This window comes from Neovison vison, chromosome 11 (genome assembly GCF_020171115.1).
Source record: "Neovison vison isolate M4711 chromosome 11, ASM_NN_V1, whole genome shotgun sequence".
Lineage (NCBI taxonomy): Eukaryota > Metazoa > Chordata > Mammalia > Carnivora > Mustelidae > Neogale > Neogale vison.
In genome coordinates, this window is record NC_058101.1 from 153,566,667 (window position 1) to 153,589,425 (window position 22,759).

Sequence of the window (22,759 nt, forward strand, 5' to 3'; positions counted from 1 at the left end):
TAAAACTGAGTTTGAAAGCTTACTGGTTTCAGTTCTAAATTAAGGTCAAATGATAGCAAATACTGGTGAAAAACTTAGATGTTAGGGAAAATGACAATCAAAAGCTTAACAGAATAAGAACTTACGTTATCTGTCTGGGTTTGGTTCATCTACCTTTCAGTCTTCCATTGGCCATAACATGGCTTCCAGTAGCCAAGCTAATGTAACTATGTCCATAAAAGGATAAGCAGGTACTTTCAGAGAAGAGTTCTTTAAGATCTTTTTAGCTGTTTTTCAGAGTGGCAAAGGAAAGGAGGAAGGTTACCACTGTGGCCAGATATACCCATGATGCTGAGAAGTCCACATGGGAAGCAAATAAAATTACAAAAAATAAGAATTTAAGAAGCACAGAGATCTGGAACTTCTTAATTTAAGGGCAAAAGTCTTATAGAACCCAACAAGTTCTCGGGAAAATACGGTATTATAGCACCATATTAAAACAAAGCCTGAAAAAAAACCCCTGAGCTTTCTACTCAGAGTAAAGGGGTAAGGGCCAGGAAATGCATGGTAGGTGAAATAGGTTTTGTTATAATTAAAAAAAACAAAAACAAAAAAAAAACCCACAACCCACTTCAGGTGTATGTAGTTAGCCTCACTTACTTGGAAAATTCATTTGCATATCACCAGTCATGAAGAATACAACACATACTGTATCTTGATTTTTGTTTTTAACAAAAATACATGGGACCAATAATAAGCCGGGAACAGAAGATTATGGTGGTGGCACTGAAAGGTGATGTCAGAGCACCAGGTAAGCTGCAGGACTTACAGTGGGGTTTGAAATAAGTGAGACCCTCACAACCAATAAGACAGCCAGAATTTTTTCACAGCCTGCACTGGTGCTAATTTAGATTTAAATGGCAAAAGAATCCAAAGAGGAAACTAGACACCCATCACTAGCAGAGTCCCTTGCCATGGGGGGGCAGGGTTTATGGGGGAATGTACTAAAAGTAATACAGTCTGTGCATCCAGCCTAGGGAGCCCGCCACCAGGACATGTGCTGTCCAGGCAGTTTCCTCGTTTAAGAAGCAAATACTGCCAATGGTCATGGGAGTAAGAAGCCTGAGTAAAATCACTAGGATGAAGCTGCACAACCACAGTTTGTACCCCCTTATTTCTTCCACCCACTGCCCAACTGAGGGGAGGAAGAAAGCAATACTCTTCTGATAACTCTGCACTGTGTAGGTGAAAAACTTTAAAAATGTTTTTGTGGAGTTTGATCTTTTCCTCTCCACAGATGTGCCTCAAAAAACATTTTTTGAATTGCAAGAAACTGCATGGAAGTTAGGCTTTTAAACAAACATGGATGATACGAACTTTTGAATTAGAAAATAAGTTGTTTCAAATTCAAATCATAAGTTTGGGACTCTAGAAAGGAGTAAGTATGTATCTCAATGAAAATGATATAGCCAACATTTAGGCAGTAGCAAATTTTTATAATGCTATTTGCTACTGGAATCTCACACTTTTAAAGTCAAATTTTTGTCCTCACTCTTTCCACCAAGCTATGTAAAATGTCATCTTCCCATGTTTTAGTCTCTGGATCTCAGGCAGGAGTTAAAGCATGAATCATCCTCATTGAATAAGTGAATTAGTTATGTTCACTAAGAGCCTACCAAGGGCTAAAGAGCTTATCAAACATTATGCTGAACAATCAAAAGTTCCATAAAATAGGTCATTTCTGAAAAGTCATAAAATGCAACCTACTTTAGAACTCAATAATGACTTAAAAATCTTTCCTCATGTTTAACAGCGGAAGTGGAGTCTGGAAGAAGGTCAGTGCTAAAGTGATCTGTGTGAGAGGGTAATGCAGCACCCAGGATCCCTGTGCTCTAAGATCATCCACCTTAGAGATGACTCAGAGTTTATCACTCACATCTAGGGATGTGAATGCTCTACATGGAAAGACTTCTTTTACTAAATGAAAGAACTCTAAGATATGCATTCATCATTGCTTGTTAAGATGAATAGTAAATAATGACTTTCTTCATTACCTGGAGTTCTGCCTCTTTTTCCCACCTTTTCTACTCATTCCCCAACCTGCATTTCCTCTATTTTCCCACTCAATCTCCTCTGCTTCCTTCCTGACAATATATCTTGAACCCTCTTCCCTGTATACCAAAGCCCCCTTCTCCACAAGCAAGGCTAATACTAAGAAATTAGCAAACCTCATTCCAAGAAATTGAAGGCACAACATACCAAGCAGGTTGACAGGATCACCTGGCAGGGGAGTGGCTTAACTAGAAATAGAAAGCAGACACTCCCAGCCATCCATCAGATTAAAGTAGATTACAGAGGTTTATCCCGGCTGCAGGAAATGGTTTAGGTGAAATCATGCGTGTAGTTAGGCACTAAAGGAAAACTAGATTTGCTAACTTGAAAGTTTCAAAGGCTGCCCTACCATCTAAAAGCTACAGGCCATTTTTAATGTCATCAATTTGTTCCTTTAGGTTCTAATGAAAAAAGACTGGTTATAAAGTGGCAATTTAGCCTCCCCTCAGAATGACTGAGGAGCCAGGAGGGACTGTCTTCTGTTCTGTAGCAGGTCCGGAGTGGAGACAAATCCTGATTAGATACCATATAGGAAAACAACAAAGAAGGTTCTAGCTTGAGAAAAGAAGAGAGCATAACACGAAGAGCCACAGAAAAACCACACCAGCTGGAATAAAGAAGCAGGAAGCGCCCGTCTCTCCTTGTACACATTCCTGAAGGTATTTGGCTACTGACTCCATTTAGCTCTGCCACAGGCTCCCACTTAAATCAAAGCCAGATCTACCTTTCTGGGTGCTACCCCCAAATGAGAACCACCATTAATAGCTAGAGTAGTGGAAATTCTAGCTCCCACTGCTATTCAACTTCTAGGAGTCAGGGAATTCCCAATCATGCCAACTAGACTAAAGCAAAGGGATTTGTGTTTCCCAGCAGGTAGAAAGGTACGTCCAATCTCCCATAGGAAGAGCCATCATATGGTAACTAGACTAGCACAACAGGATTACATTCACATTTATACCTTAAGTACAGTAGATAATAAATAGGCTTTTGTATCTGGAAAGTGTACTTAATGCACAATCCTGTTCTACAGGAAAATACTTGGGGGGAGTTGAAGTCTAGTTAAATGGTCTCTTACCAATACAAGACTGCCACCTCGTGGTTACACTGTACAACTGCACTTGCAATTTGCGTCAGTACTGGGAAGGGAGGGGGAGGAGATGATGGAGGACATTAGGACACACTCACTACCCAGTTCTCAGATACATTTTCTAAAGCCACTTTGCAGTGACCATGGAATGCCTATGTTAACACTCCATTCAATGCCAGAATGGTTTGGAATAATGCAACTCAGTTTGGGAGTAAGACTTGTAAGTAAGACTTTTCTCAAAAACAAGAAATGTAACCAAAAATGTTGAGCAACAAATTAAAATTATTTTCTGACCTAGCCACATAAAGTCTCTTTTCTCCTCTACACAGCAGATTGACTCCCACTTCCAGCTTTGTCAAAGGACTTGCACATAGTCTAAAATCGAATGTGGGGTCCTACCTCAGAGCTAATGAATCTGCACTTTAAACAGATCTCTAGGTGATTCACAATAAATGTTGAAACTTGAGCACTGCTTTAGGTCAAACCAGTCAGGCCATCCATACTTGTCCATTTTGCATATAAAACAAGAAATAATGTTGCTGAAAGCTAAAAATCCTTTAAGAAACCTAGTGTGAACATAGGGATTTCAGCAACAAGTAAAGAAATGCTTAATTTTACCTTTTGTGAATTTCATATAGTGAACACGGTTTTTGGAGATTTTAGACTTTTCTTCAAGGCTGAAAGTCTTCTTTTCTTTGTTGTCTGAGGAGTCTTAAAAATAGAATAAAAAGCATACATTAAACTCTCTCTCTGTAATCCATCCTCATTTATTCTCTTACAAATACAAGGTCTGATTTAAATGAAATCTTTAGGAGCCCTATCATTTATTATTGAACCCAAATCAAACGATTAGATATATTCTTCTTAAACTGTGTACTATGAATCAGGCGAGACCATTCACACAGAATTTGTAAAATCCTCGAGGAAGAGAACCAAAAACTTGTGTTCACACAAAACCTACATATGAATGTAATAGTGGCCTTATTTATCATAGTTAAATACTGGAAATAACCTGGAATTCCTTCAATGGGTGAATGGCTAAGCAAAGTCTGGTATATCCTTATACTGAAACACTACTCCACAATAAAAAAGAACAACTTGGATGGTCCTCGAGGGCATTGTACTTAGTGATAAAGGTCAATCTGCACAAGATATGTTCCAATTATATAACATCCTCAAAAGTGACAAAACCATACAGTTAGAGAAAACATTAATGGTTTCCAGGGGACAGGGATGAAAGGGAAGTGTTGGAAGGGGAGCATGAGTATGAAGAGGCAGCAAGAGGCAGCTCTTCTGTGGTAATGAAACAATCCTGTACCTTAAGTGTGATGATAATTACATGATTTTATACACGTGATAAAATTCCATTGAACTACACACACACACACACACGCACGCACGCACACACGCAAGGCGGCTGAAAAAAATGGTGAAACGTTAATAAGGTCTGTGTTCTGAATCAACAGTCTACACAAGTGTCCTGGTTTTGATGTTATTTTATAGCTATATTAGATGTCACCACCGGGGAAAAGTGGGTGAATGGTACCTTAGGACTCTTTGTAGTACTATTTTTTCAATTTCCTTTACATCTCTAATTGTCTCAAAATAAAAAGTTCTTTTAAAAAGCCAATAAAGGAAGGTTAAATGATAATCAAAAAACAGAGCAGAAATAATAATCAGGTAGTGTGAAGAAGCAGAGCTGGCACTGAGCCATCACCTCAAACACCAGATTTCAGAGGAGACTCACCTCAAGGACAAAAATAAATCACCGAGGAATAAGCTCATATTTATTCCTTTGATAAAAGAGGAAAATGTGAGCCTTGCCTAAAGTAGTCCCTTGCCTAAAATATCAGAGTAAATCTGGGGTTACAGTCATTATAGGATAGTCACTAGCTGTCCATATTCTCTCATCCTTATCTATGTGTAGAGGTCAGGCAGCAAAATATCACGGAAACAGAACATCATAGGGAAAAAGAGCCTGAATTTTCCTATATTTATGTTATAAAGAACTACAGATATGAAGTTAGAGAAGGGAAAGGAAATTTTTACCTTGATACCAGAGCAAACTGAGCATATGTCCAATAAACATGTTATGTTAGTTAGCTGTAATCCTTTTTGTAAATTAGCAATTTTAAAAAATAAAGTATGGATTATAAAGTAAGGCTCCAAAGGATATAAAGAGAGATGTTTCAAGGTTTCAGACAATCTCTACATTGAGAGTTAATTATATCATCAACCTGAAAACTTCTCTTCTGCACTTCTCAAGAAGTGCCTGGGTTTTTTTTCAGATATCCCCCAAGTAAATTTTTCTCATCTTTTGGAGGTCAAACACTTCTCAAGGTACATAATATTCTCAGTTTTGATGTTCCAAACACAAATCACTTACAAAGTGCTTAGATAATAGCTTAGATAATAGCTATTATCAATTGAAGGCTTATTAAACAGGAAGCACTGAACTAAGAGCTTTCTATGGAGTCTTGTATTTCATTTTACAATCACCCTACAAAGTAGCTGCCATGATGATTAAACTTACTTCACAAATGGACCCTGAAGTACAGAGGGATTAAATAAGGCACATCTAGGAGGTGACTATGAAGGGATTCAAAGCCAGGTGGATATGAGTGATAGTCCACATTCTTACCTACTACTGTGTCCCCAACAGAGCTGCTCTTGCACTTCAGAGGATGTTAAACATCTCCAGGGGAGCTTTCCCATCTGCCGATGACACAGACTTCCCACAGTACGTGGAGCATAGACAAATCTAAGGGGAAATCAGTCTTTATCTACTAGTACCTATGCATTCTTTCCTAAAACTGCTCTGGTTCTGAGTGGATGCAGCAATCTGGCTCTCCTTCTCCATTTCTTCCAGGTGTCCTTCCCTCACTTTATGAGAGAGGCACAACTCTTCTCTTACCAGAGATAAATAAGGCACAAGCCAAGGTACTAAGAAGCGCCCTTTAATCAAAGCAGCAAAACCAGCTCCACGCCACACCAATCTGTCTCATCCAGAGGTATACTTCCAAAAAACTTTTACTGTAATAATAGTAACCAAAATTTGTAACACGTTTCCCAGTTTTACTAACTGTAATCTACTGATATAATGACAACGCAATCCACAGGAAAAATATTTATACCTAAAACCTTGGGGTTACTAGAAATAAACCAAAAATTTATATGTATTTGTTTGGGGGCAGAGAAATAGGATAGGATGATGAATTCTAAAAAGTTTAAGCAAAAAAGGACATGTTAACATAAAATGCTATGGGGTATAAATGCTATGCAGTATCTGTTTCAGAAGAAAGGGAACTACAAAATATAATAGTTCTGACTATTAAATACCAGAGCAATTTGATATCCGTTGTCCCATATTTAGAAATACAACAATATTCCCAATACACCAGAAATTATATCCTTTGCAACTACTTAAAGCTATGATTAAAAAAATCTTACAGATGTTGCTCTAAAAAATGTGAGAGAGGGTATACTGGTTTTCAAAATATATACCAAAAAACCCTTGACGATACCTGTCCTAAAAAGGAGATCGGCATCCCAGTTTATTTTCAGAAATCTTTAAAATCAAAAAGGGAAAAATATCTGATGGAAGTAACAAACATTTCCTAAAACCACCAAAAAGCAAAGTTGAGTCTGGTAGGACTAGTTAGTAAAATAATTCCTAAAAATGAAACTTTAAAAAATATACTAAGTTTTATATCCCATTAAAAAAAATGAGGATTATTTCTAGAATCTTTGTGATATTCTAAGAAAAGGACAGTATGGAATAACTGCTTAGTTAAGAGGCATACTGTGTAGATTTGTAAAGTCTTAAGGAGCTAAAAATATAATGTTGGAAAAAATATGTTACTAGGTTATTGTGCCCTCTGCTTTTCAGCTTTAACACAAGTAATACAACCAAAAATGCACTTGGATGAAGACATAATGTATTTACCAAGGATGACATGGCAGAAAAATAATCTACTAGTTCTCCAGGTCCATTTCCTGGTCAGGTTTTCCCTTAAAGGAATATTCTAAAGGCTTTTCATACTGGGAGTGACAGTTAGCAAGGTCTGGTTTCTGCTGAGCCGCTCTGTCCCTGTTGCAAGGATATGAGCACCCTCTAGTGGTCTCAAGGTAAACTTAATCTACAGGTCAGTGACTCTCCAGGGGTCTTGTACTTGTCTTATGCAGAAGAGTCAGCCTGCAAGGAGGAACCTGAGGCGGGGGCAGCATGAGGACAAGGAACTACCACTTGGAAGCTGTTATGCACTCACTACCTTCCTGACAAATAATACAGGGTTCCCTGGGGACACCTTAAACATTTCACTGACTGTACTTCTGGGAATACATCATGAAGACCTGACTATACCGACTGTGGTCAGCCTCAGCAATTAGCACAAGGAACAAAGTGGAAAACTCTGTCCCAAACCAGAGTTTTTGAAACTATGATGACATTTCTCAGAGAAGAGTAATCGTAATACTGTCAAAGAGAAAAAGTAATTTTCTAGCTAACACTGTCAAATCTCAAAAGCAAACTGCTCAAAAATCTGCTTTCTTTTTAGTACCTACACAAATGAATCTCATGGCTCCTTTCTATATGGAATCTTGAAGCTGATAATTTCTTGATGACCCTATCAACTAAGAAGTTGCAGAGTTTTCTCTAATCTAATACATCAAAGAGAAAATTATGATACCAAACAAGGTGTGAAGTCAACTCATTTTTCCCTCCTTAAGAATGAACTGTGGATGCCTCTAAGAAAACAAGTCCTAACTCAAAAGCTTCTGCCTCCACGACTGTGGTCATGCAAAGCCAGCTCAAGATTGTCTGACACCCTAATTGTGTCATTGAACCTGTGTAGGAAAAAATTATTGCCATTTATATACCACCAGATATTAATTAAGTTAGAAGTTGATCCCTGATATTCAAATTGCTTCAGATTACTTTTTAGTTAACCTTCACTACAGGTTTAATATACCATAAATTACTTAATTAAATCTCCCAGAGAGGGACCCATGTAATTTTTAGATTTCTTTTATTGAGAAAAATATCATATACATATGGAATATCTGAAGTTTGTACAGTTAGTTATAAAGCAACCTCTCCCCCTGCCCCCACCCACCACTTCCTGGATTAGAAAATAGAACACTGCCTGTATCGAGAAGCATCCAGCATCTGTGTCCCTTCCTCCTAGAACAGGGTTTCTCAACCCTGTTGAGAAATGTCAAACTACTGACATTTGAGGATGAATAATTATTTTTGGGGGGATGGAGGAGCATAGCTCTGTTGTGTACTATAGGATGTTTGTTGCATTTCTGGTCTCCACGAGACAAAAGTAACATCTCCCCAGCTCTGACAATCAAAAATGTCTCCACTGCAAGGTTGGTTCAACATCCGCAAATCAGTCAATGTGATACAACACATCAATAAAAGAAAGAACAAGAACCATATGATACTCTCAATAGATGCTGAAAAAGCATTTGACAAAGTACAGCATCCCTTCCTGATCAAAACCCTTCAAAGTGTAGGGATAGAGGGCACATACCTCAATATCATCAAAGCCATCTATGAAAAACCCACTGCAAATATCATTCTCAATGGAGAAAAACTGAAAGCTTTTCCACTAAGGTCAGGAACACGGCAGGGATGTCCATTATCACCACTGCTATTCAACATAGTACTAGAAGTCCTAGCCTCAGCAATCAGACAACAAAAGGAAATTAAAGGCATCCAAATTGGCAAAGAAGAAGTCAAATTATCACTCTTCGCAGATGATATGATACTCTATGTGGAAAACCCAAAAGACTCCACTCCAAAACTGCTAGAACTTATACAGGAATTCAGTAAAGTGTCAGGATATAAGATCAATGCACAGAAATCAGTTGCATTTCTCTACACCAACAACAAGACAGAAGAAAGAGAAATTAAGGAGTCAATCCCATTTACAATTGCACCCCAAACCATAAGATACCTAGGAATAAACCTAACCAAAGAGGCACAGAATCTATACTCAGAAAACTATAAAGTACTCATGAAAGAAATTGAGGAAGACACAAAGAAATGGAAAAATGTTCCATGCTCCTGGATTGGAAGAATAAATATTGTGAAAATGTCTATGCTACCTAAAGCAATCTACACATTTAATGCAATTCCTATCAAAGTACCATCCATCTTTTTCAAAGAAATGGAACAAATAATTTTAAAATTTATATGGAACCAGAAAAGACCTCGAATAGCCAAGGGGATATTGAAAAACAAAGCCAAAGTTGGTGGCATCACAATTCCGGACTTCAAGCTTTATTACAAAGCTGTCATCATCAAGACAGCATGGTACTGGCACAAAAACAGACACATAGACCAATGGAACAGAATAGAGAGCCCAGAAATAGACCCTCAACTCTATGGTCAACTAATCTTCGACAAAGCAGGAAAGAATGTCCAATGGAAAAAAGACAGCCTCTTCAATAAATGGTGTTGGGAAAATTGGACAGCCACGTGCAGAAAAATGAAATTGGACCATTTCCTTACACCACACACAAAAATAGATTCAAAATGGATTAAGGACCTCAATGTGAGAAAGGAATCCATCAAAATCCTTGAGGAGAACACAGGCAGCAACCTCTTCGACCTCAGCCGCAGCAACATCTTCCTAGGAACATCGCAAAAGGCAAGAGAAGCAAGGGCAAAAATGAACTTTTGGGATTTCATCAAAATCAAAAGCTTTTGCACAGCAAAGGAAACAGTTAACAAAACTAAAAGACAACTGACAGAATGGGAGAAGATATTTGCAAAAGACATATCAGATAAAGGACTAGTGTCCAAAATCTCTAAAGAACTTAACAAACTCAACACCCAAAGAACAAATAATCCAATCAAGAAATGGGCAGAGGACATGAACAGACGTTTCTGCAAAGAAGACATCCAGATGGCCAACAGACACATGAAAAAGTGCTCCATATCACTCGGCATCAGGGAAATACAAATCAAAACCACAATGAGATATCACCTCACACCAGTCAGAATGGCTAAAATCAACAAGTCAGGAAATGACAGATGCTGGCGAGGATGCGGAGAAAGGGGAACCCTCCTACACTGTTGGTGGGAATGCAAGCTGGTGCAACCACTCTGGAAAACAGCATGGAGGTTCCTCAAAATGTTGAAAATAGAACTGCCCTATGACCCAGCAATTGCACTACTGGGTATTTACCCTAAAGATACAAACGTAGTGATCCAAAGGGGCACGTGCACCCGAATGTTTATAGCAGCAATGTCCACAATAGCCAAACTATGGAAAGAACCTAGATGTCCATCAACAGATGAATGGATCAAGAAGATGTGGTATATATACACAATGGAATACTATGCAGCCATCAAAAGAAACGAAATCTTGCCATTTGCGACAATATGGATGGAATTAGAGCGTATCATGCTTAGCGAAATAAGTCAAGCAGAGAAAGACAACTATCATATGATCTCCCTGATATGAGGGAGTAGTGATGCAACATGGGGGCTTAAGTGGGTAGGAGAAGAATCCATGAAACAAGATGGGATAGGGAGGGAGACAAGCCATAAGTGACTCTTAATCTCACGAAACAAACTGTGGGTTGCTGGGGGGAGGGGGGTTGGGAGAAGGGGGGTAGGGCTATGGACATTGGGGAGGGTATGTGCTTTTGGGTAAATTGGAAGGGGAGATGAACCATGAGAGACTATGGACTCTGAAAAGCAATCTGAGGGGTTTGAAGTGGCGGGGGGGGGTGGGAGGTTGGGGTACTAGGTGGTGGGTATTATAGAGGGCACAGCTTGCATGGAGCACTGGGTGTGGTGAAAAAATAATGAATACTGTTTTTCTGAAAATAAATAAATTAAAAAATAAATAAATAAATAAATAAATAAATAAATTTAAAAAAAAAATGTCTCCAGATATTGCCAAATGTCCCATGAGGGGCAAAATAGCCCCCGCATGAGAACCACTGTCCTAACGGCAACTATAATCCTGACTTTTGTGACAATCACCCTTGATTTGGTTTTAACCATTTACTCTGGGGAGGTGGGAGCCACAGAAAGTACATAAAATATAATGTTCACAAATAACTTATATAATTGCCAACCAGAAAAAAACAAAACAGCAACAGAACCCTAATATCACCCCAGAAGTGTGCCACGGGCCCCTTCTTAATCCCAACCTCTTTCCTCTCCCCAAAGGTAATCACTACTGTGACTTTCATAGTAATCACTTCCTTGTGTTTTAAAATAATTTTACCACCCCAGTATGGTACCTAAATATCAGATTTTTGCCTGCCTTCTGAACTTCTATGCAAGTGGAATCATACTGGATGTTATCTTCGTGTTTCACTTCTTTCAGTCAACATTAAATTAATGAGATCCCTCTACACCACGGAACAACCAATAGCCTATGGGCCAAATCCGACCTGCCACTTGTTTTTGTAAATAACATTCCACAAGAGCACAGCGATGTCTATTTATTTATGTATTGTATATTGTTGATTTCACACTCCAAGAGTCAAGTTGAGTAGTTGTGAAAGAGACCCTATGGTCTAGAAAATATTTCTTTCTGGCCCTTTACAGAAAAAGTTTGCTAACTCCTGCTTTGGACTCTTGCATGTAACTATACTTCATTTCTCTGCATTTACAAACACTGCAGTCCACTTATCCATTCTACTGTTTAAAGATATTTGGGTTAATTCAAGTTGGGGATACTGAAGTTAGTAAGTATTCTTTCCTTCTGACTGAAGTGCATCCTTTAATATTTCCTTTATAGAAGGTCTACTAGTGGTAAAGCTTTGTCTGAAAACTTATCCACTTTCTTGAAAAATATATTTGCTGAGTGTAAAAGTTTTGGTTGACAGTTATACTTCCCTTAATATATTACTCCAATGTCTTTTGGTTTCCACTGTTAAGAACTCTGCTTTCATTTATAACTGTTGTTTCTTTGAAGATAATCAGTATATTTTCTCTGGCTGCATTAACAATCTTCTGTCTTTTGTGTGCATTCCTCTGTGTGTGATATTCTGCTACAATGTTACAGTTTCTTGAATCTGTGGACTTGTTTTATCACTAATTCTAGACAGTCTTCAGCCCTTATCCTCTTAGATACTGCCTGTTTCCCATTCTCTCTCTTCTTTGTGTCGAATTTCTTTTAGATACGAGACCTTCTCACTTTACCTTCCATCTAAACTTCTGTTTCTTATTTCCCATCTTTTCCTCTTCCATCGCTACATTCTGGATAACAGTCTTCTACAGTCTTCTAGTCTTTTTTTATAGACTTTCTTGAACTGTGTTAACTTTGTTATTAGACCCAATAGCACATTTAGTATCCAACCTTATGTGTGCTAGAAACCAGCCACAGTCATCAATAATACAAACTTAGCAATATGTGATAGGAAAGAAAAAGCTTAGGAAACATAGAGATTTAGATAAATTTTCAAAGAAAATCCTTACCACCCAAAGCCTTTGCTACTCTCTCTCAATTATTTGGGAACTGAAAAAGTTGGGGGATCAACTTATTTTGGTAATTGTTTCATTTCTTTTGCACTAGATTTTAAGTTTCTTCAGAGAAAGGAATATGTCTTTTTACCTATTTCTATAACCTCAGTCTTCAAACAACACCATCGGGATAGTGAAAAGACAACCCACACAATTGGAGAAAATATTTGCAAATCATATATCAGATAAGAAACTGGTACTTGAATATATAAAAAAAATTTTAATAAACAACATTAAAAACACATAACCCAATTAAACATTGAACAAAGGAAGGATCTGAATAGCTATTTCTCTAAAGAAGACATACAAATGACCAATAAACATGTGACAAAATGGCCAACATCTTCAGCTGACTGGAAATGCTAGTCAAAAGCACACATAGGGGGACAAGATGGCGGGGTACTAGGAAGAGGCGTCTTTTCAGCTGGTACCCCAAAGTGAGCTGATTACCTACCAAAGAACTCCGATCACCCATGAAATCAGCCTAAGATCAGAATTATACATGTCTGGATCTCTACAGGGGCAGAAGACGCCAGTGAGCAGGTAAAGCGGAATGGGAACAGCGGACTGATATCGGAAGATAAACAAAAGGGGGAGGGAGCCACCAGAGGCGACCCGTGCAAAAGTAATACCCCGATACGAGCGAGAGTGCCCTGCGTCTGGGGACCAGCATTAACCTGGAGACTGGTTGAAAGCACTCCAAAAGAGCAAAGGATTGCGGGGGGAAATTGTGGGAATCGGGGCGGCTAGGGACAGGGGCTTAAGTCCCCGGTCCCAGACGGCCTCCCCGGCGCGGAGGCAGAGACTGCGGCGGAGAAACCAGCTCCTGGTCCCTAAGCCGCCAGCGCGCCCCAGAGCGCTTGGGTTCCGGCTCCTGTGAGGGGATGGGAGCTGCGCCGGTCTGCAGAACGTGCACTAGCCCTACCACAAAGCTTGAGATGCCCGCGCACGTCCCTCCAGCTCTCCTGGGTTACTAAGGCCCGGGGGTGCTTCTTGACCCGCGCCATTGTTTCAAAGTCTAAGCCGGGCGTGCGCGAAACTCTTCCCCGGACAGAGGCACGCAAAAGCCCAGCCTGCGGCTTACGGACCAGCGCCCCGTTCTCAGTGCCCCAGACGCGCGCCCGACCCACAACCGCCTCTGAAAAGAGGTGCGCGCAAGCCGGGCACTCCCAGCCCAGGCCGGCGGCAAAATCTCAGTGTGCGATCGCTGCTTGGAACCTCTCTGGTGGTCAGGAGCTCCCAGACAGCCGCCACTGCCTTGGCTTTGGGGACGAGCAAAAGATCCTGCGCCCCCAGGGTCTGCAACTTGGAACCTGCACTGCCAGCGTCCAAGGGGGAATTTATTCAGCTTCTGCACCCAGACTGAGGCTTCTCTCTGAGACGGAGATCAGGAAGTGTTCCAGGGTGCACCTTGACTGCACCAGAGTTGATACATTCAGCTACATCTGTTCAGTCTTCTCCCACCAAAATGACTAGGAGGAGGAATGCCCAACAGAAGAAAAATACAGAGGATGGACCTTCTGCAACAGAGCTAACGGCTATCAACATAGACAATATGTCGGAAAGAGAATTCAGGCTAACAATTATCCAGGCAATAGCTAGGTTGGAGAAAGCCATGGATGACCAAACAGAATTGATTAGGGCCGAACTGAAAGCGACCAGACAGGATGTTCACAATGTTAGGGCGGAGCTTAAAGCTACCAGGGAGGAGGTCCACAATGCTCTCAATGAGTTCCAATCCAGTCTAAACTCTCTCAAAGCTAGGGTAACTGAGACAGAAGATAGAATTAGTGATCTGGAAGACAAACAGATAGAGAGAAAGGATCAAGAGGAAGCCTGGAACAGCTTAGATCCCACGAAAGCAGAATCAGGGAAATAAATGATGCCATGAAGCGTTCCAACGTCAGAATTATTGGAATTCCTGAAGGGGAGGAGAAAGAAAGAAATCTAGAAGATATCGTGGAACAAGTCCTTCATGAAAATTTTCCGAATCTCGCGAATGAAACCAGCTTTCATGTACTAGAGGCTGAACGGTCTCCACCTAAGATTATACACTCCAAAAAAACATCACGACACCTGATAGTCAAATTGAGGAATTATAATTGAAGGTATAATCTCTTGAAAGCCGCCAGGGCAAAGAGGCTCCTTACTTACAGAGGGAAGCCCATCAGAATAACGTCAGACCTGTCCACAGAGACCTGGCAAGCCAGAAGAGGCTGGCAAGATATATTCAGGGCACTAAATGAGAAGAACATGCAGCCAAGAATACTTTATCCAGCAAGACTGACATTCAAAATGGATGGAGAGATAAAGAGTTTCCAAGACCGGCAAGGCTTAAAAGACTATGCAACCACCAAGCCGATACTGCAGAAAATATTAAGAGGGGTTCTATAAAAGAGGAAAAATCCCAAGAATAGCATTGAACAGAAATATAGAGACAGTCTACAGAAAGAAAGACTTCAAAGGTAACTCAATGTCAATAAAAACGTATCTATCAATAATCACTCTCAATGTGAATGGCCTAAATGCACCCATAAAACGGCACAGGGTTGCAGATTGGATAAAACGACAGAACCCATCCATATGCTGTCTGCAAGAGACCCATTTTGAACCTAAAGATAAACGCAGACTGAAAGTGAAGGGGTGGTGAAGCATCTTTCATGCCAATGGGACTCAAAAGAAGGCTGGGGTAGCGATTCTCATTTCAGATAAATTAGACTTCAAACTAAAGACTGTAGTCAGAGATACAGAAGGACACTACATAATCCTTAAAGGGACTATCCACCAAGATGATCTAGCAATTGTAAATATCTATGCTCCCAATATGGGAGCAGCCAATTACTTAAGAAAACTGTCAATCAAGATAAAGAGTCATATTGATATGAATACACTAATCGTAGGAGATCTTAACACGCCTCTTTCAGAATTAGACAGATCATCGAAGCAGAAAATCAATAAAGAAACAAGAGCATTGAATGACACATTGGACCAGATGGACCTCATAGATATATACAGAACATTCCACCCTAAAACAGCAGAATACTCATTCTTCTCAAGTGCACACGGAACCTTCTCCAGAATAGACCACATACTGGGTCACAAATCAGGACTCAGCCGATACCAAAAGACTGAGATTATTCCCTGCATATTCTCAGATCACAATGCTTTGAAACTGGAGCTCAATCACAAGGAAAAGTTCCGAAGGAACTCAAACACCTGGAAGCTAAAGACCACCTTGCTTAAGAATGCTTGGATCAACCAGGAGATCAAAGAAGAACTGAAACAATTCATGGAAACCAATGAGAATGAAGACACTTCGGTCCAAAACCTATGGGATACAGCAAAGGCGGTCCTAAGGGGAAAATATATAGCCATCCAAGCCTTGCTCAAAAAAATTGAAAAATCCAGAACACACCAGCTGTCTCTACACCTTAAAGAACTGGAGGATCAACAACAAATCAAACCAACTCCACACATAAGAAGGGAAATCATCAAGATTAGAGCTGAGATCAATGAGGGAGAAACCAGAGATACAGTAGAACGTATCAATGAAACTAGAAGCTGGTTTTTTGAAAGAATCAATAAGATCGATAAGCCACTGGCTACACTAATCCAAAAGAAAAGAGAGAAATCCCAAATTCATAAAATTATGAATGAAAAGGGAGAGATCACAACTAACGCCAAGGAAGTAGAAACAATCATCAGAAGTTATTACGAACAGTTATATGCCAATAAGCTTAGCAACCTAGATGAAATGGATGCATTCCTGGAAAAATATAAACTACCAAAATTGAACCAGGAAGAAATCGACAACCTGAATAGACCGATATCTAATAACGAGATTGAAGCAGTGATCAAAAATCTCCCAAAAAACAAGAGCCCAGGACCTGACGGATTCCCTGGGGAATTCTACCAAACCTTCCAAGAAGAAATAACACCTATTCTCCTGAAGCTGTTTCAAAAAATTGAAGCAGAAGGAAAACTTCCAGACTCTTTCTATGAAGCCAGCATTACCCTGATCCCCAAACCAGGCAAGGACCCTACCAAAAAGGAGAATTTCAGACCAATATCACTGATGAATATGGATGCTAAGATTCTCAACAAGATCCTAGCCAACAGGATCCAAAAGCACATTAAAAAGATTATCCACCATGATCAGGTGGGATTCATCCCTGGGCTACAAGGATGGTTCAACATTCGCAAATCAATCAATGTGATACAACAAATTAATATGAGAAGAGAGAAGAACCACATGGTCCTCTCAATTTATGCAGAAAAAGCATTTGACAAAATCCAACATCCGTTCCTGATTAAAACGCTTCAAAGTATAGGGATAGAGGGAACATTCCTGAACCTCATCAAATCTATCTATGAAAGACCCACAGCAAATATCATCCTCAATGGGAAAAAGCTTGCAGCCTTCCCATTGAGATCAGGAACAAGACAAGGATGCCCACTTTCACCACTCTTGTTCAACATAGTATTAGAAGTCCTAGCAACAGCAATCAGACAACAGAGAGAAATAAAAGGTATCCAAATTGGTAATGAAGAAGTCAAACTCTCTCTCTTCGCAGATGACATGATTCTTTATATGGAAAACCCAAAAGACTCCACCCCCAAACTACTATACAGCAATTCAGCAGCGTGGCAGGATACAAAGTCAATGTGCAGAAATCAGTGGCTTTCTTATACACTAACAATGAAAATACAGAAAGGGAAATTAGAGAATCGATCCCATTTACTATAGCACCAAGAACCATAAGATACCTGGGAATAAACCTAACTAAAGAGGTAAAGGATCTATACTTGAGGAACTATAGAACACTCATGAAAGAAATTGAAGAAGACACAAAAAGATGGAAGACCATTCCATGCTCTTGGATCGGAAGAATAAACATTGTTAAAATGTCTATACTGCCTAGAGCAATCTATACTTTTAATGCCATTCCGATCAAAATTCCACCGGCATTCTTCAAAGAGCTGGAGCAAATAATCCTAAAATTTGTATGGAATCAGAAGAGACCCCGAATCGCTAAGGAAATGTTGAAAAACAAAAATAAAGCTGGCGGCATCACCTTACCTGATTTCAAGCTTTACTACAAAGCTGTGATCACCAAGACAGCATGGTACTGGCATAAAAACAGACACATAGACCAGTGGAACAGAGTAGAGAGCCCTGATATGGACCCTCAACTCTATGGTCAATTAATCTTCGACAAAACAGGAAAAAAGATACAGTGGAAAAAAGACAGTCTCTTTAATAAATGGTGCTGGGAAAACTGGACAGCTATATGTAGAAGAATGAAACTCGACCATTCTCTTACACCGTACACAAAGATCAACTCAAAATGGATAAAAGACCTCAACGTGAGACAGGAATCTATCAGAATCTTAGAGGAGAACATAGGCAGTCATCTCTTTGATATCAGCCACAGCAACTTCTTTCAAGATACGTCTCCAAAGGCAAAGGAAACAAAAGCGAAAATAAACTTCTGGGACTTCATCAAAATCAAAAGCTTCTGCACAGCAAAGGAAACAGTCAAAAAACCAAAGAGGCAACCCACGGAATGGGAGAAGATATTTGCAAATGACAGTACAGACAAAAGGTTGATATCCAGGATCTATAATGAACTCCGCAAACTCAACCCACACGAAACAGACAAACACATCAAAAAATGGGCAGAAGATATGAACAGACACTTCTCCAATCAAGAAATACAAATGGCTATCAGACACATGAAAAAATGCTCATCATCATTAGCCCTCAGGGAGATTCAAATTAAAACCACATTGAGATATCACCTTACACCAGTTAGAATGGCCAAAATTAACAAAACAGGAAACAACATGTGTTGGAGAGGATGTGGAGAAAGGGGAACCCTCTTACACTGTTGGTGGGAATGCAAGTTGGTGCAGCCTCTTTGGAGAACAGTGTGGAGATTCCTCAAGAAATTAAAAATAGAGCTTCCCTACGACCCTGCAATTGCACTCCTGGGTATTTACCCCAAAGATACAGATGTCGTGAAAAGAAGGGCCATCTGTACCCCAATGTTTATAGCAGCAATGGCCACGGTCGCCAAACTATGGAAAGAACCAAGATGCCCTTCAACGGATGAATGGATAAGGAAGATGTGGTCCATATACACTATGGAGTATTATGCCTCCATCAGAAAGGATGAATATCCAACTTTTGTAGCAACATGGACGGGACTGGAAGAGATTATGCTGAGTGAAATAAGTCAAGCAGAGAGAGTCAATTATCATTTGGTTTCACTTATTTGTGGAGCATAACCAATAGCATGGAGGACAAGGGGCGTTAGAGAGGAGTAGGGAATTTGGGTAAATTGGAAGGGGAGGTGAACCATGAGAGACTATGGACTCTGAAAAACAGTCTGAGGGGTTTGAAGTGGCGGGGGGGTGGGAGGTTGGGGTACCAGGTGGTGGGTATTATAGAGGGCACGGCTTGCATGGAGCACTGGGTGTGGTGAAAAAATAATGAATACTGTTTTTCTGAAAATAAATAAATTGGAAAAAAAATAAAAATATAAAAAAAAAGCACACATAGATATTACTTTGTAGCTGCTAGCATGGCTATAATCAAAAAGACAGACAATAACAAGTGTTGACAAAGATGAAGAGAAATTAAAATCCTCATACACTGCTGGTGGGAATGTAAAAGGGTGTAGCTGCTTTGGAAGCAGTGCAGCAGTTACTCAAAAAGTAAAACATGGAGGGGCGCCTGGGTGGCTGCTCAGTTGGTTGAGTGTATGCCCTCAGCTCAGGTCACGATCTCAGGGTCCTAGGATCAAGCCCCACATCAGGCTCCCTGAGCAGGGAGCCTGCTTCTCTCTCTCCCCAAATTTGTACTTAGTCGCTCTCTCTCCCAAATAAATAAACAAATTTAAAAAGTTAAACATGCAGTAACCAACTCACCCAACAAGTCCACTCTACATATATACCCCAGAGAAATGAAAATAAAGGCCACAGTCCACACTAACACTGACAGTGTTCATAGCTGCATTATTTATAACAGACAAAAAAGTGGAAACAACCCAAATGCTCATGAATGGGCATTCAACTAACGAATAGATAAATCATGGTATATTTATAAAATGGAGTATCATTTGGCAAAAAAAGGAATGGAGTATTGACATGTGCTACCACAAGGATGAACCCTGAAAACATGCTAAGTTAAGGAAATCAGAACAAAAGACCATATGTTGTGGAATTCCATTTATATGAGATATCCAGAATAGGCAATCTTTAGAGACAGAAAGTAAATCAGCAGTTGTCTACAGCGGTTGCAGGGTTCATGGGGATGACTGCCACTAGGTACAGAGTTTTTTTCAGAGGTGATGAAATGTTTTAAAACTGGTTCTGGTGAAAATCCTGTGAATATACTAAAAGTCATTGAATTGCACATTATAAATGGGTAAATTATACGGCGTGTGAATTATATCTCAACAAAGCTGTTAAAACACACACACTTACACACACATCAAGTCCTTGCCCCAGTTCCCTCCTTAGAACCTTAGCTGGTTCTTTTGGGTTTTATTTCTTTCATATTTCTAAATAATACCTTTATACTGCTATACCTTACCAATTTCCTGCTGACTTCCAAAAATGGCACTGAGAAACAGGATGTAATTTTCAACTGGCAGGAAATATGAACCTGGCTGAGAAAATGCATAAATGCTAACTGGGGGAACAGTGTTCTAGAGACAGAGAAACTAGTGCAAAATCCTAAGGCAGGAGGATGCTTGATATATTCATAAGCCAGCACAGGAGTCAGTGGCTAAGATGAATGGGTAAGAAGGGGAGTAGCAAGAGATGAGATCAGAAAGGGAAAAAGGTCCATATAACATAAGGGTACAAGACCACTGAAAGGACTTTGGCTTTTATTCTGAATGAAAAGGAGGCAAGAAGGGCAAGGAGGTGCTGGTGGTGGTGGTGATCTGAGCATGAGCAGCACAGACTTACACTTTGAAAGAATCAGTCTGTCTGTTATGCTGAAGGAGAAAGAGCAATTGAGGGCAGTAGCTCCCCACCAAGGGCATTTTGCTAAGGGGCCATCTGGCAACATCTGCAGGTACTTCTGGTTGCCATAAATGGGGAGGGGGGACAGCAGAAGGTTCTAGGGGCATTTAGCAGGTAGAGGTCAGGAATGCTGCTATCATTCTAAAATGTATCAGACATGCCTCACAGCAAATAATTACCTAGCCCAAAACATCAGTAGTGCTATGGCTGAGAAAACCAGCTTTAGAGGCTGTTACAAATAATCTAAACAAGAAATAATAGTTGCTGAGGCCATACTAGTCACAGCACAGGTGACATGAAGCAGAAAGGGTCCAGATATATTCTGAAGGTAGAACCAACATTTCCTAGTGGACACAAGTATTCGGCTTCAACAGCTACAAGGAAAGAACTGACATCAACTGAAAAGGCGAAGACAGTAGGTAAATGGTTTGACGGGTGGGGAAGCAGTCAGAACTTGAGTTTGAGTATGTTAAGTTTGAGAAATTGATAGTTGATGACACCCCAAATGAAGATACTGAGTTGGGGGTTCATTACAAGTCTGGAGTTTAGGAGAGAGGTGAGAAATCTGGCAATTGTAACCAACATCCCAGCCATCGTTTGTTGTATCCAGCCATGATGTAATAGGAATTGGTGTAGCTAAAAGATGAGAGAGGCCCCAGGACTGAACTGCAGGACACCAGACATGATAAGGCTGGGATAAGAGAATCCCAATAAAGATTAAGGAGGAGTGGCCAGTGAAGTGGGAAGAAAACCAGGAGATGATGGAGTCTGGGAAGCCACAGGAAACAAGTGATTCAAGGAGGAGTGAACATCTGTGCCACACATGAAGTAAGATGAGGATTTAAAAATGCCCACTGGATTTAGGAACATGGAAATCACTGGTGACTTTGGCAAGGCAGTTTCTGTGGAGCAGAAAGGCAAAAGTCTGACTAAAGTGGGTTTAGAAGAGACAGGAGGAAGACTCCCTGTCTTCTGCCCACGAAAGGGTAAGTGCTATGGGTCATGCCCCTTTACTATGAACAATGGGAAAACAAAAGATATGCAACAATTCATCATACACTGGACAACAGGCAGCACAGGAATGTCATCCTTGACAGATAGGCAACAAAAAATGTGAGCTCTAGGGCTGCCCCAGTTTTCTATCAAGAGGCAATTACTGGACATGTCATAAGGTGGAGAGGGGAGCTCACCCAGCACGTGGGGGTCTTACTAAAATGAAAACATATGGCCACACAAAGATGTATACACAAATGTTCATAGGAGCCTTTGGTATAGTAAGCAAAAACTGGAAACCCAAATATCTATCACCAGGTGAATGCATAAACAAATTACGGCATACTCATACAGTGGCATACTATCCAGGAATGAAATGAACTACTGATAAACACAACATGGATAAATCTCAGAATCGTGCTGAGAAAAACAAGCCTAATCTCTATGGAGAGATCAGCCGTTGTCTGGGGCCACAGAATGAAGTGGGAGGGTGGGGTGTGGGGAGGAGCAGGGTGCTGACTGGGAAGGGACCCAAGATAATTCTTTGTAATGAACATTTCTTTACAAGGTTATTACAATTACAAAGGTATATACATTGGTCAAAACTCATGGAACTGCACCCTCAAAAATGGGCACATTGTATTATATATAAATTATACTTCAATGAAGTTTATTTTAATATTCTAGGCAGACTGCTTCTTCTAGTAATGGTGAAGTGGCTCATTTCAACAATCTCTCTTAACAAGAAAACTACAACAAAATATTGGGTGGGCAGGGGGGATGGCTCAAAGACATTACAGTAGAGCAAAGCAGACAATTATAGTACCAATTAAGGATAAGGAAATCCAGAGAAGTGAGTCTGATGTTTGGGGCTCCCCCTCCCCCCACCCCTGTGAAGCAGCAACTCTAGAAGAGGCAAAAGAGAAGCAGAGCAACTAAGTAGACCATCTGAGACTTGCTCAAGCATGTTATAAGATTTTAAAAAGAGAGACTAGGAGAACTGAAATCAATTTGTATAGAAAATCAGAGTTTTGTGGCAAAGGAGAGCAGAAGCA

At 40.2% G+C, this 22,759-nt stretch overlaps 1 protein-coding gene across 1 annotated transcript in view; it reads right to left on the reverse strand.

The window, feature by feature from the left end:
• PINX1 (PIN2 (TERF1) interacting telomerase inhibitor 1) overlaps nt 1-22,759 on the reverse strand; it is a 94,923-nt gene that overhangs the window by 59,282 nt on the left and 12,882 nt on the right. The window contains exon 5 of the mRNA XM_044225049.1: nt 3,797-3,889. Within this exon, the coding sequence (XP_044080984.1) occupies nt 3,797-3,889 (93 nt within the window). The remainder of the gene's footprint in view (nt 1-3,796; nt 3,890-22,759) is intronic.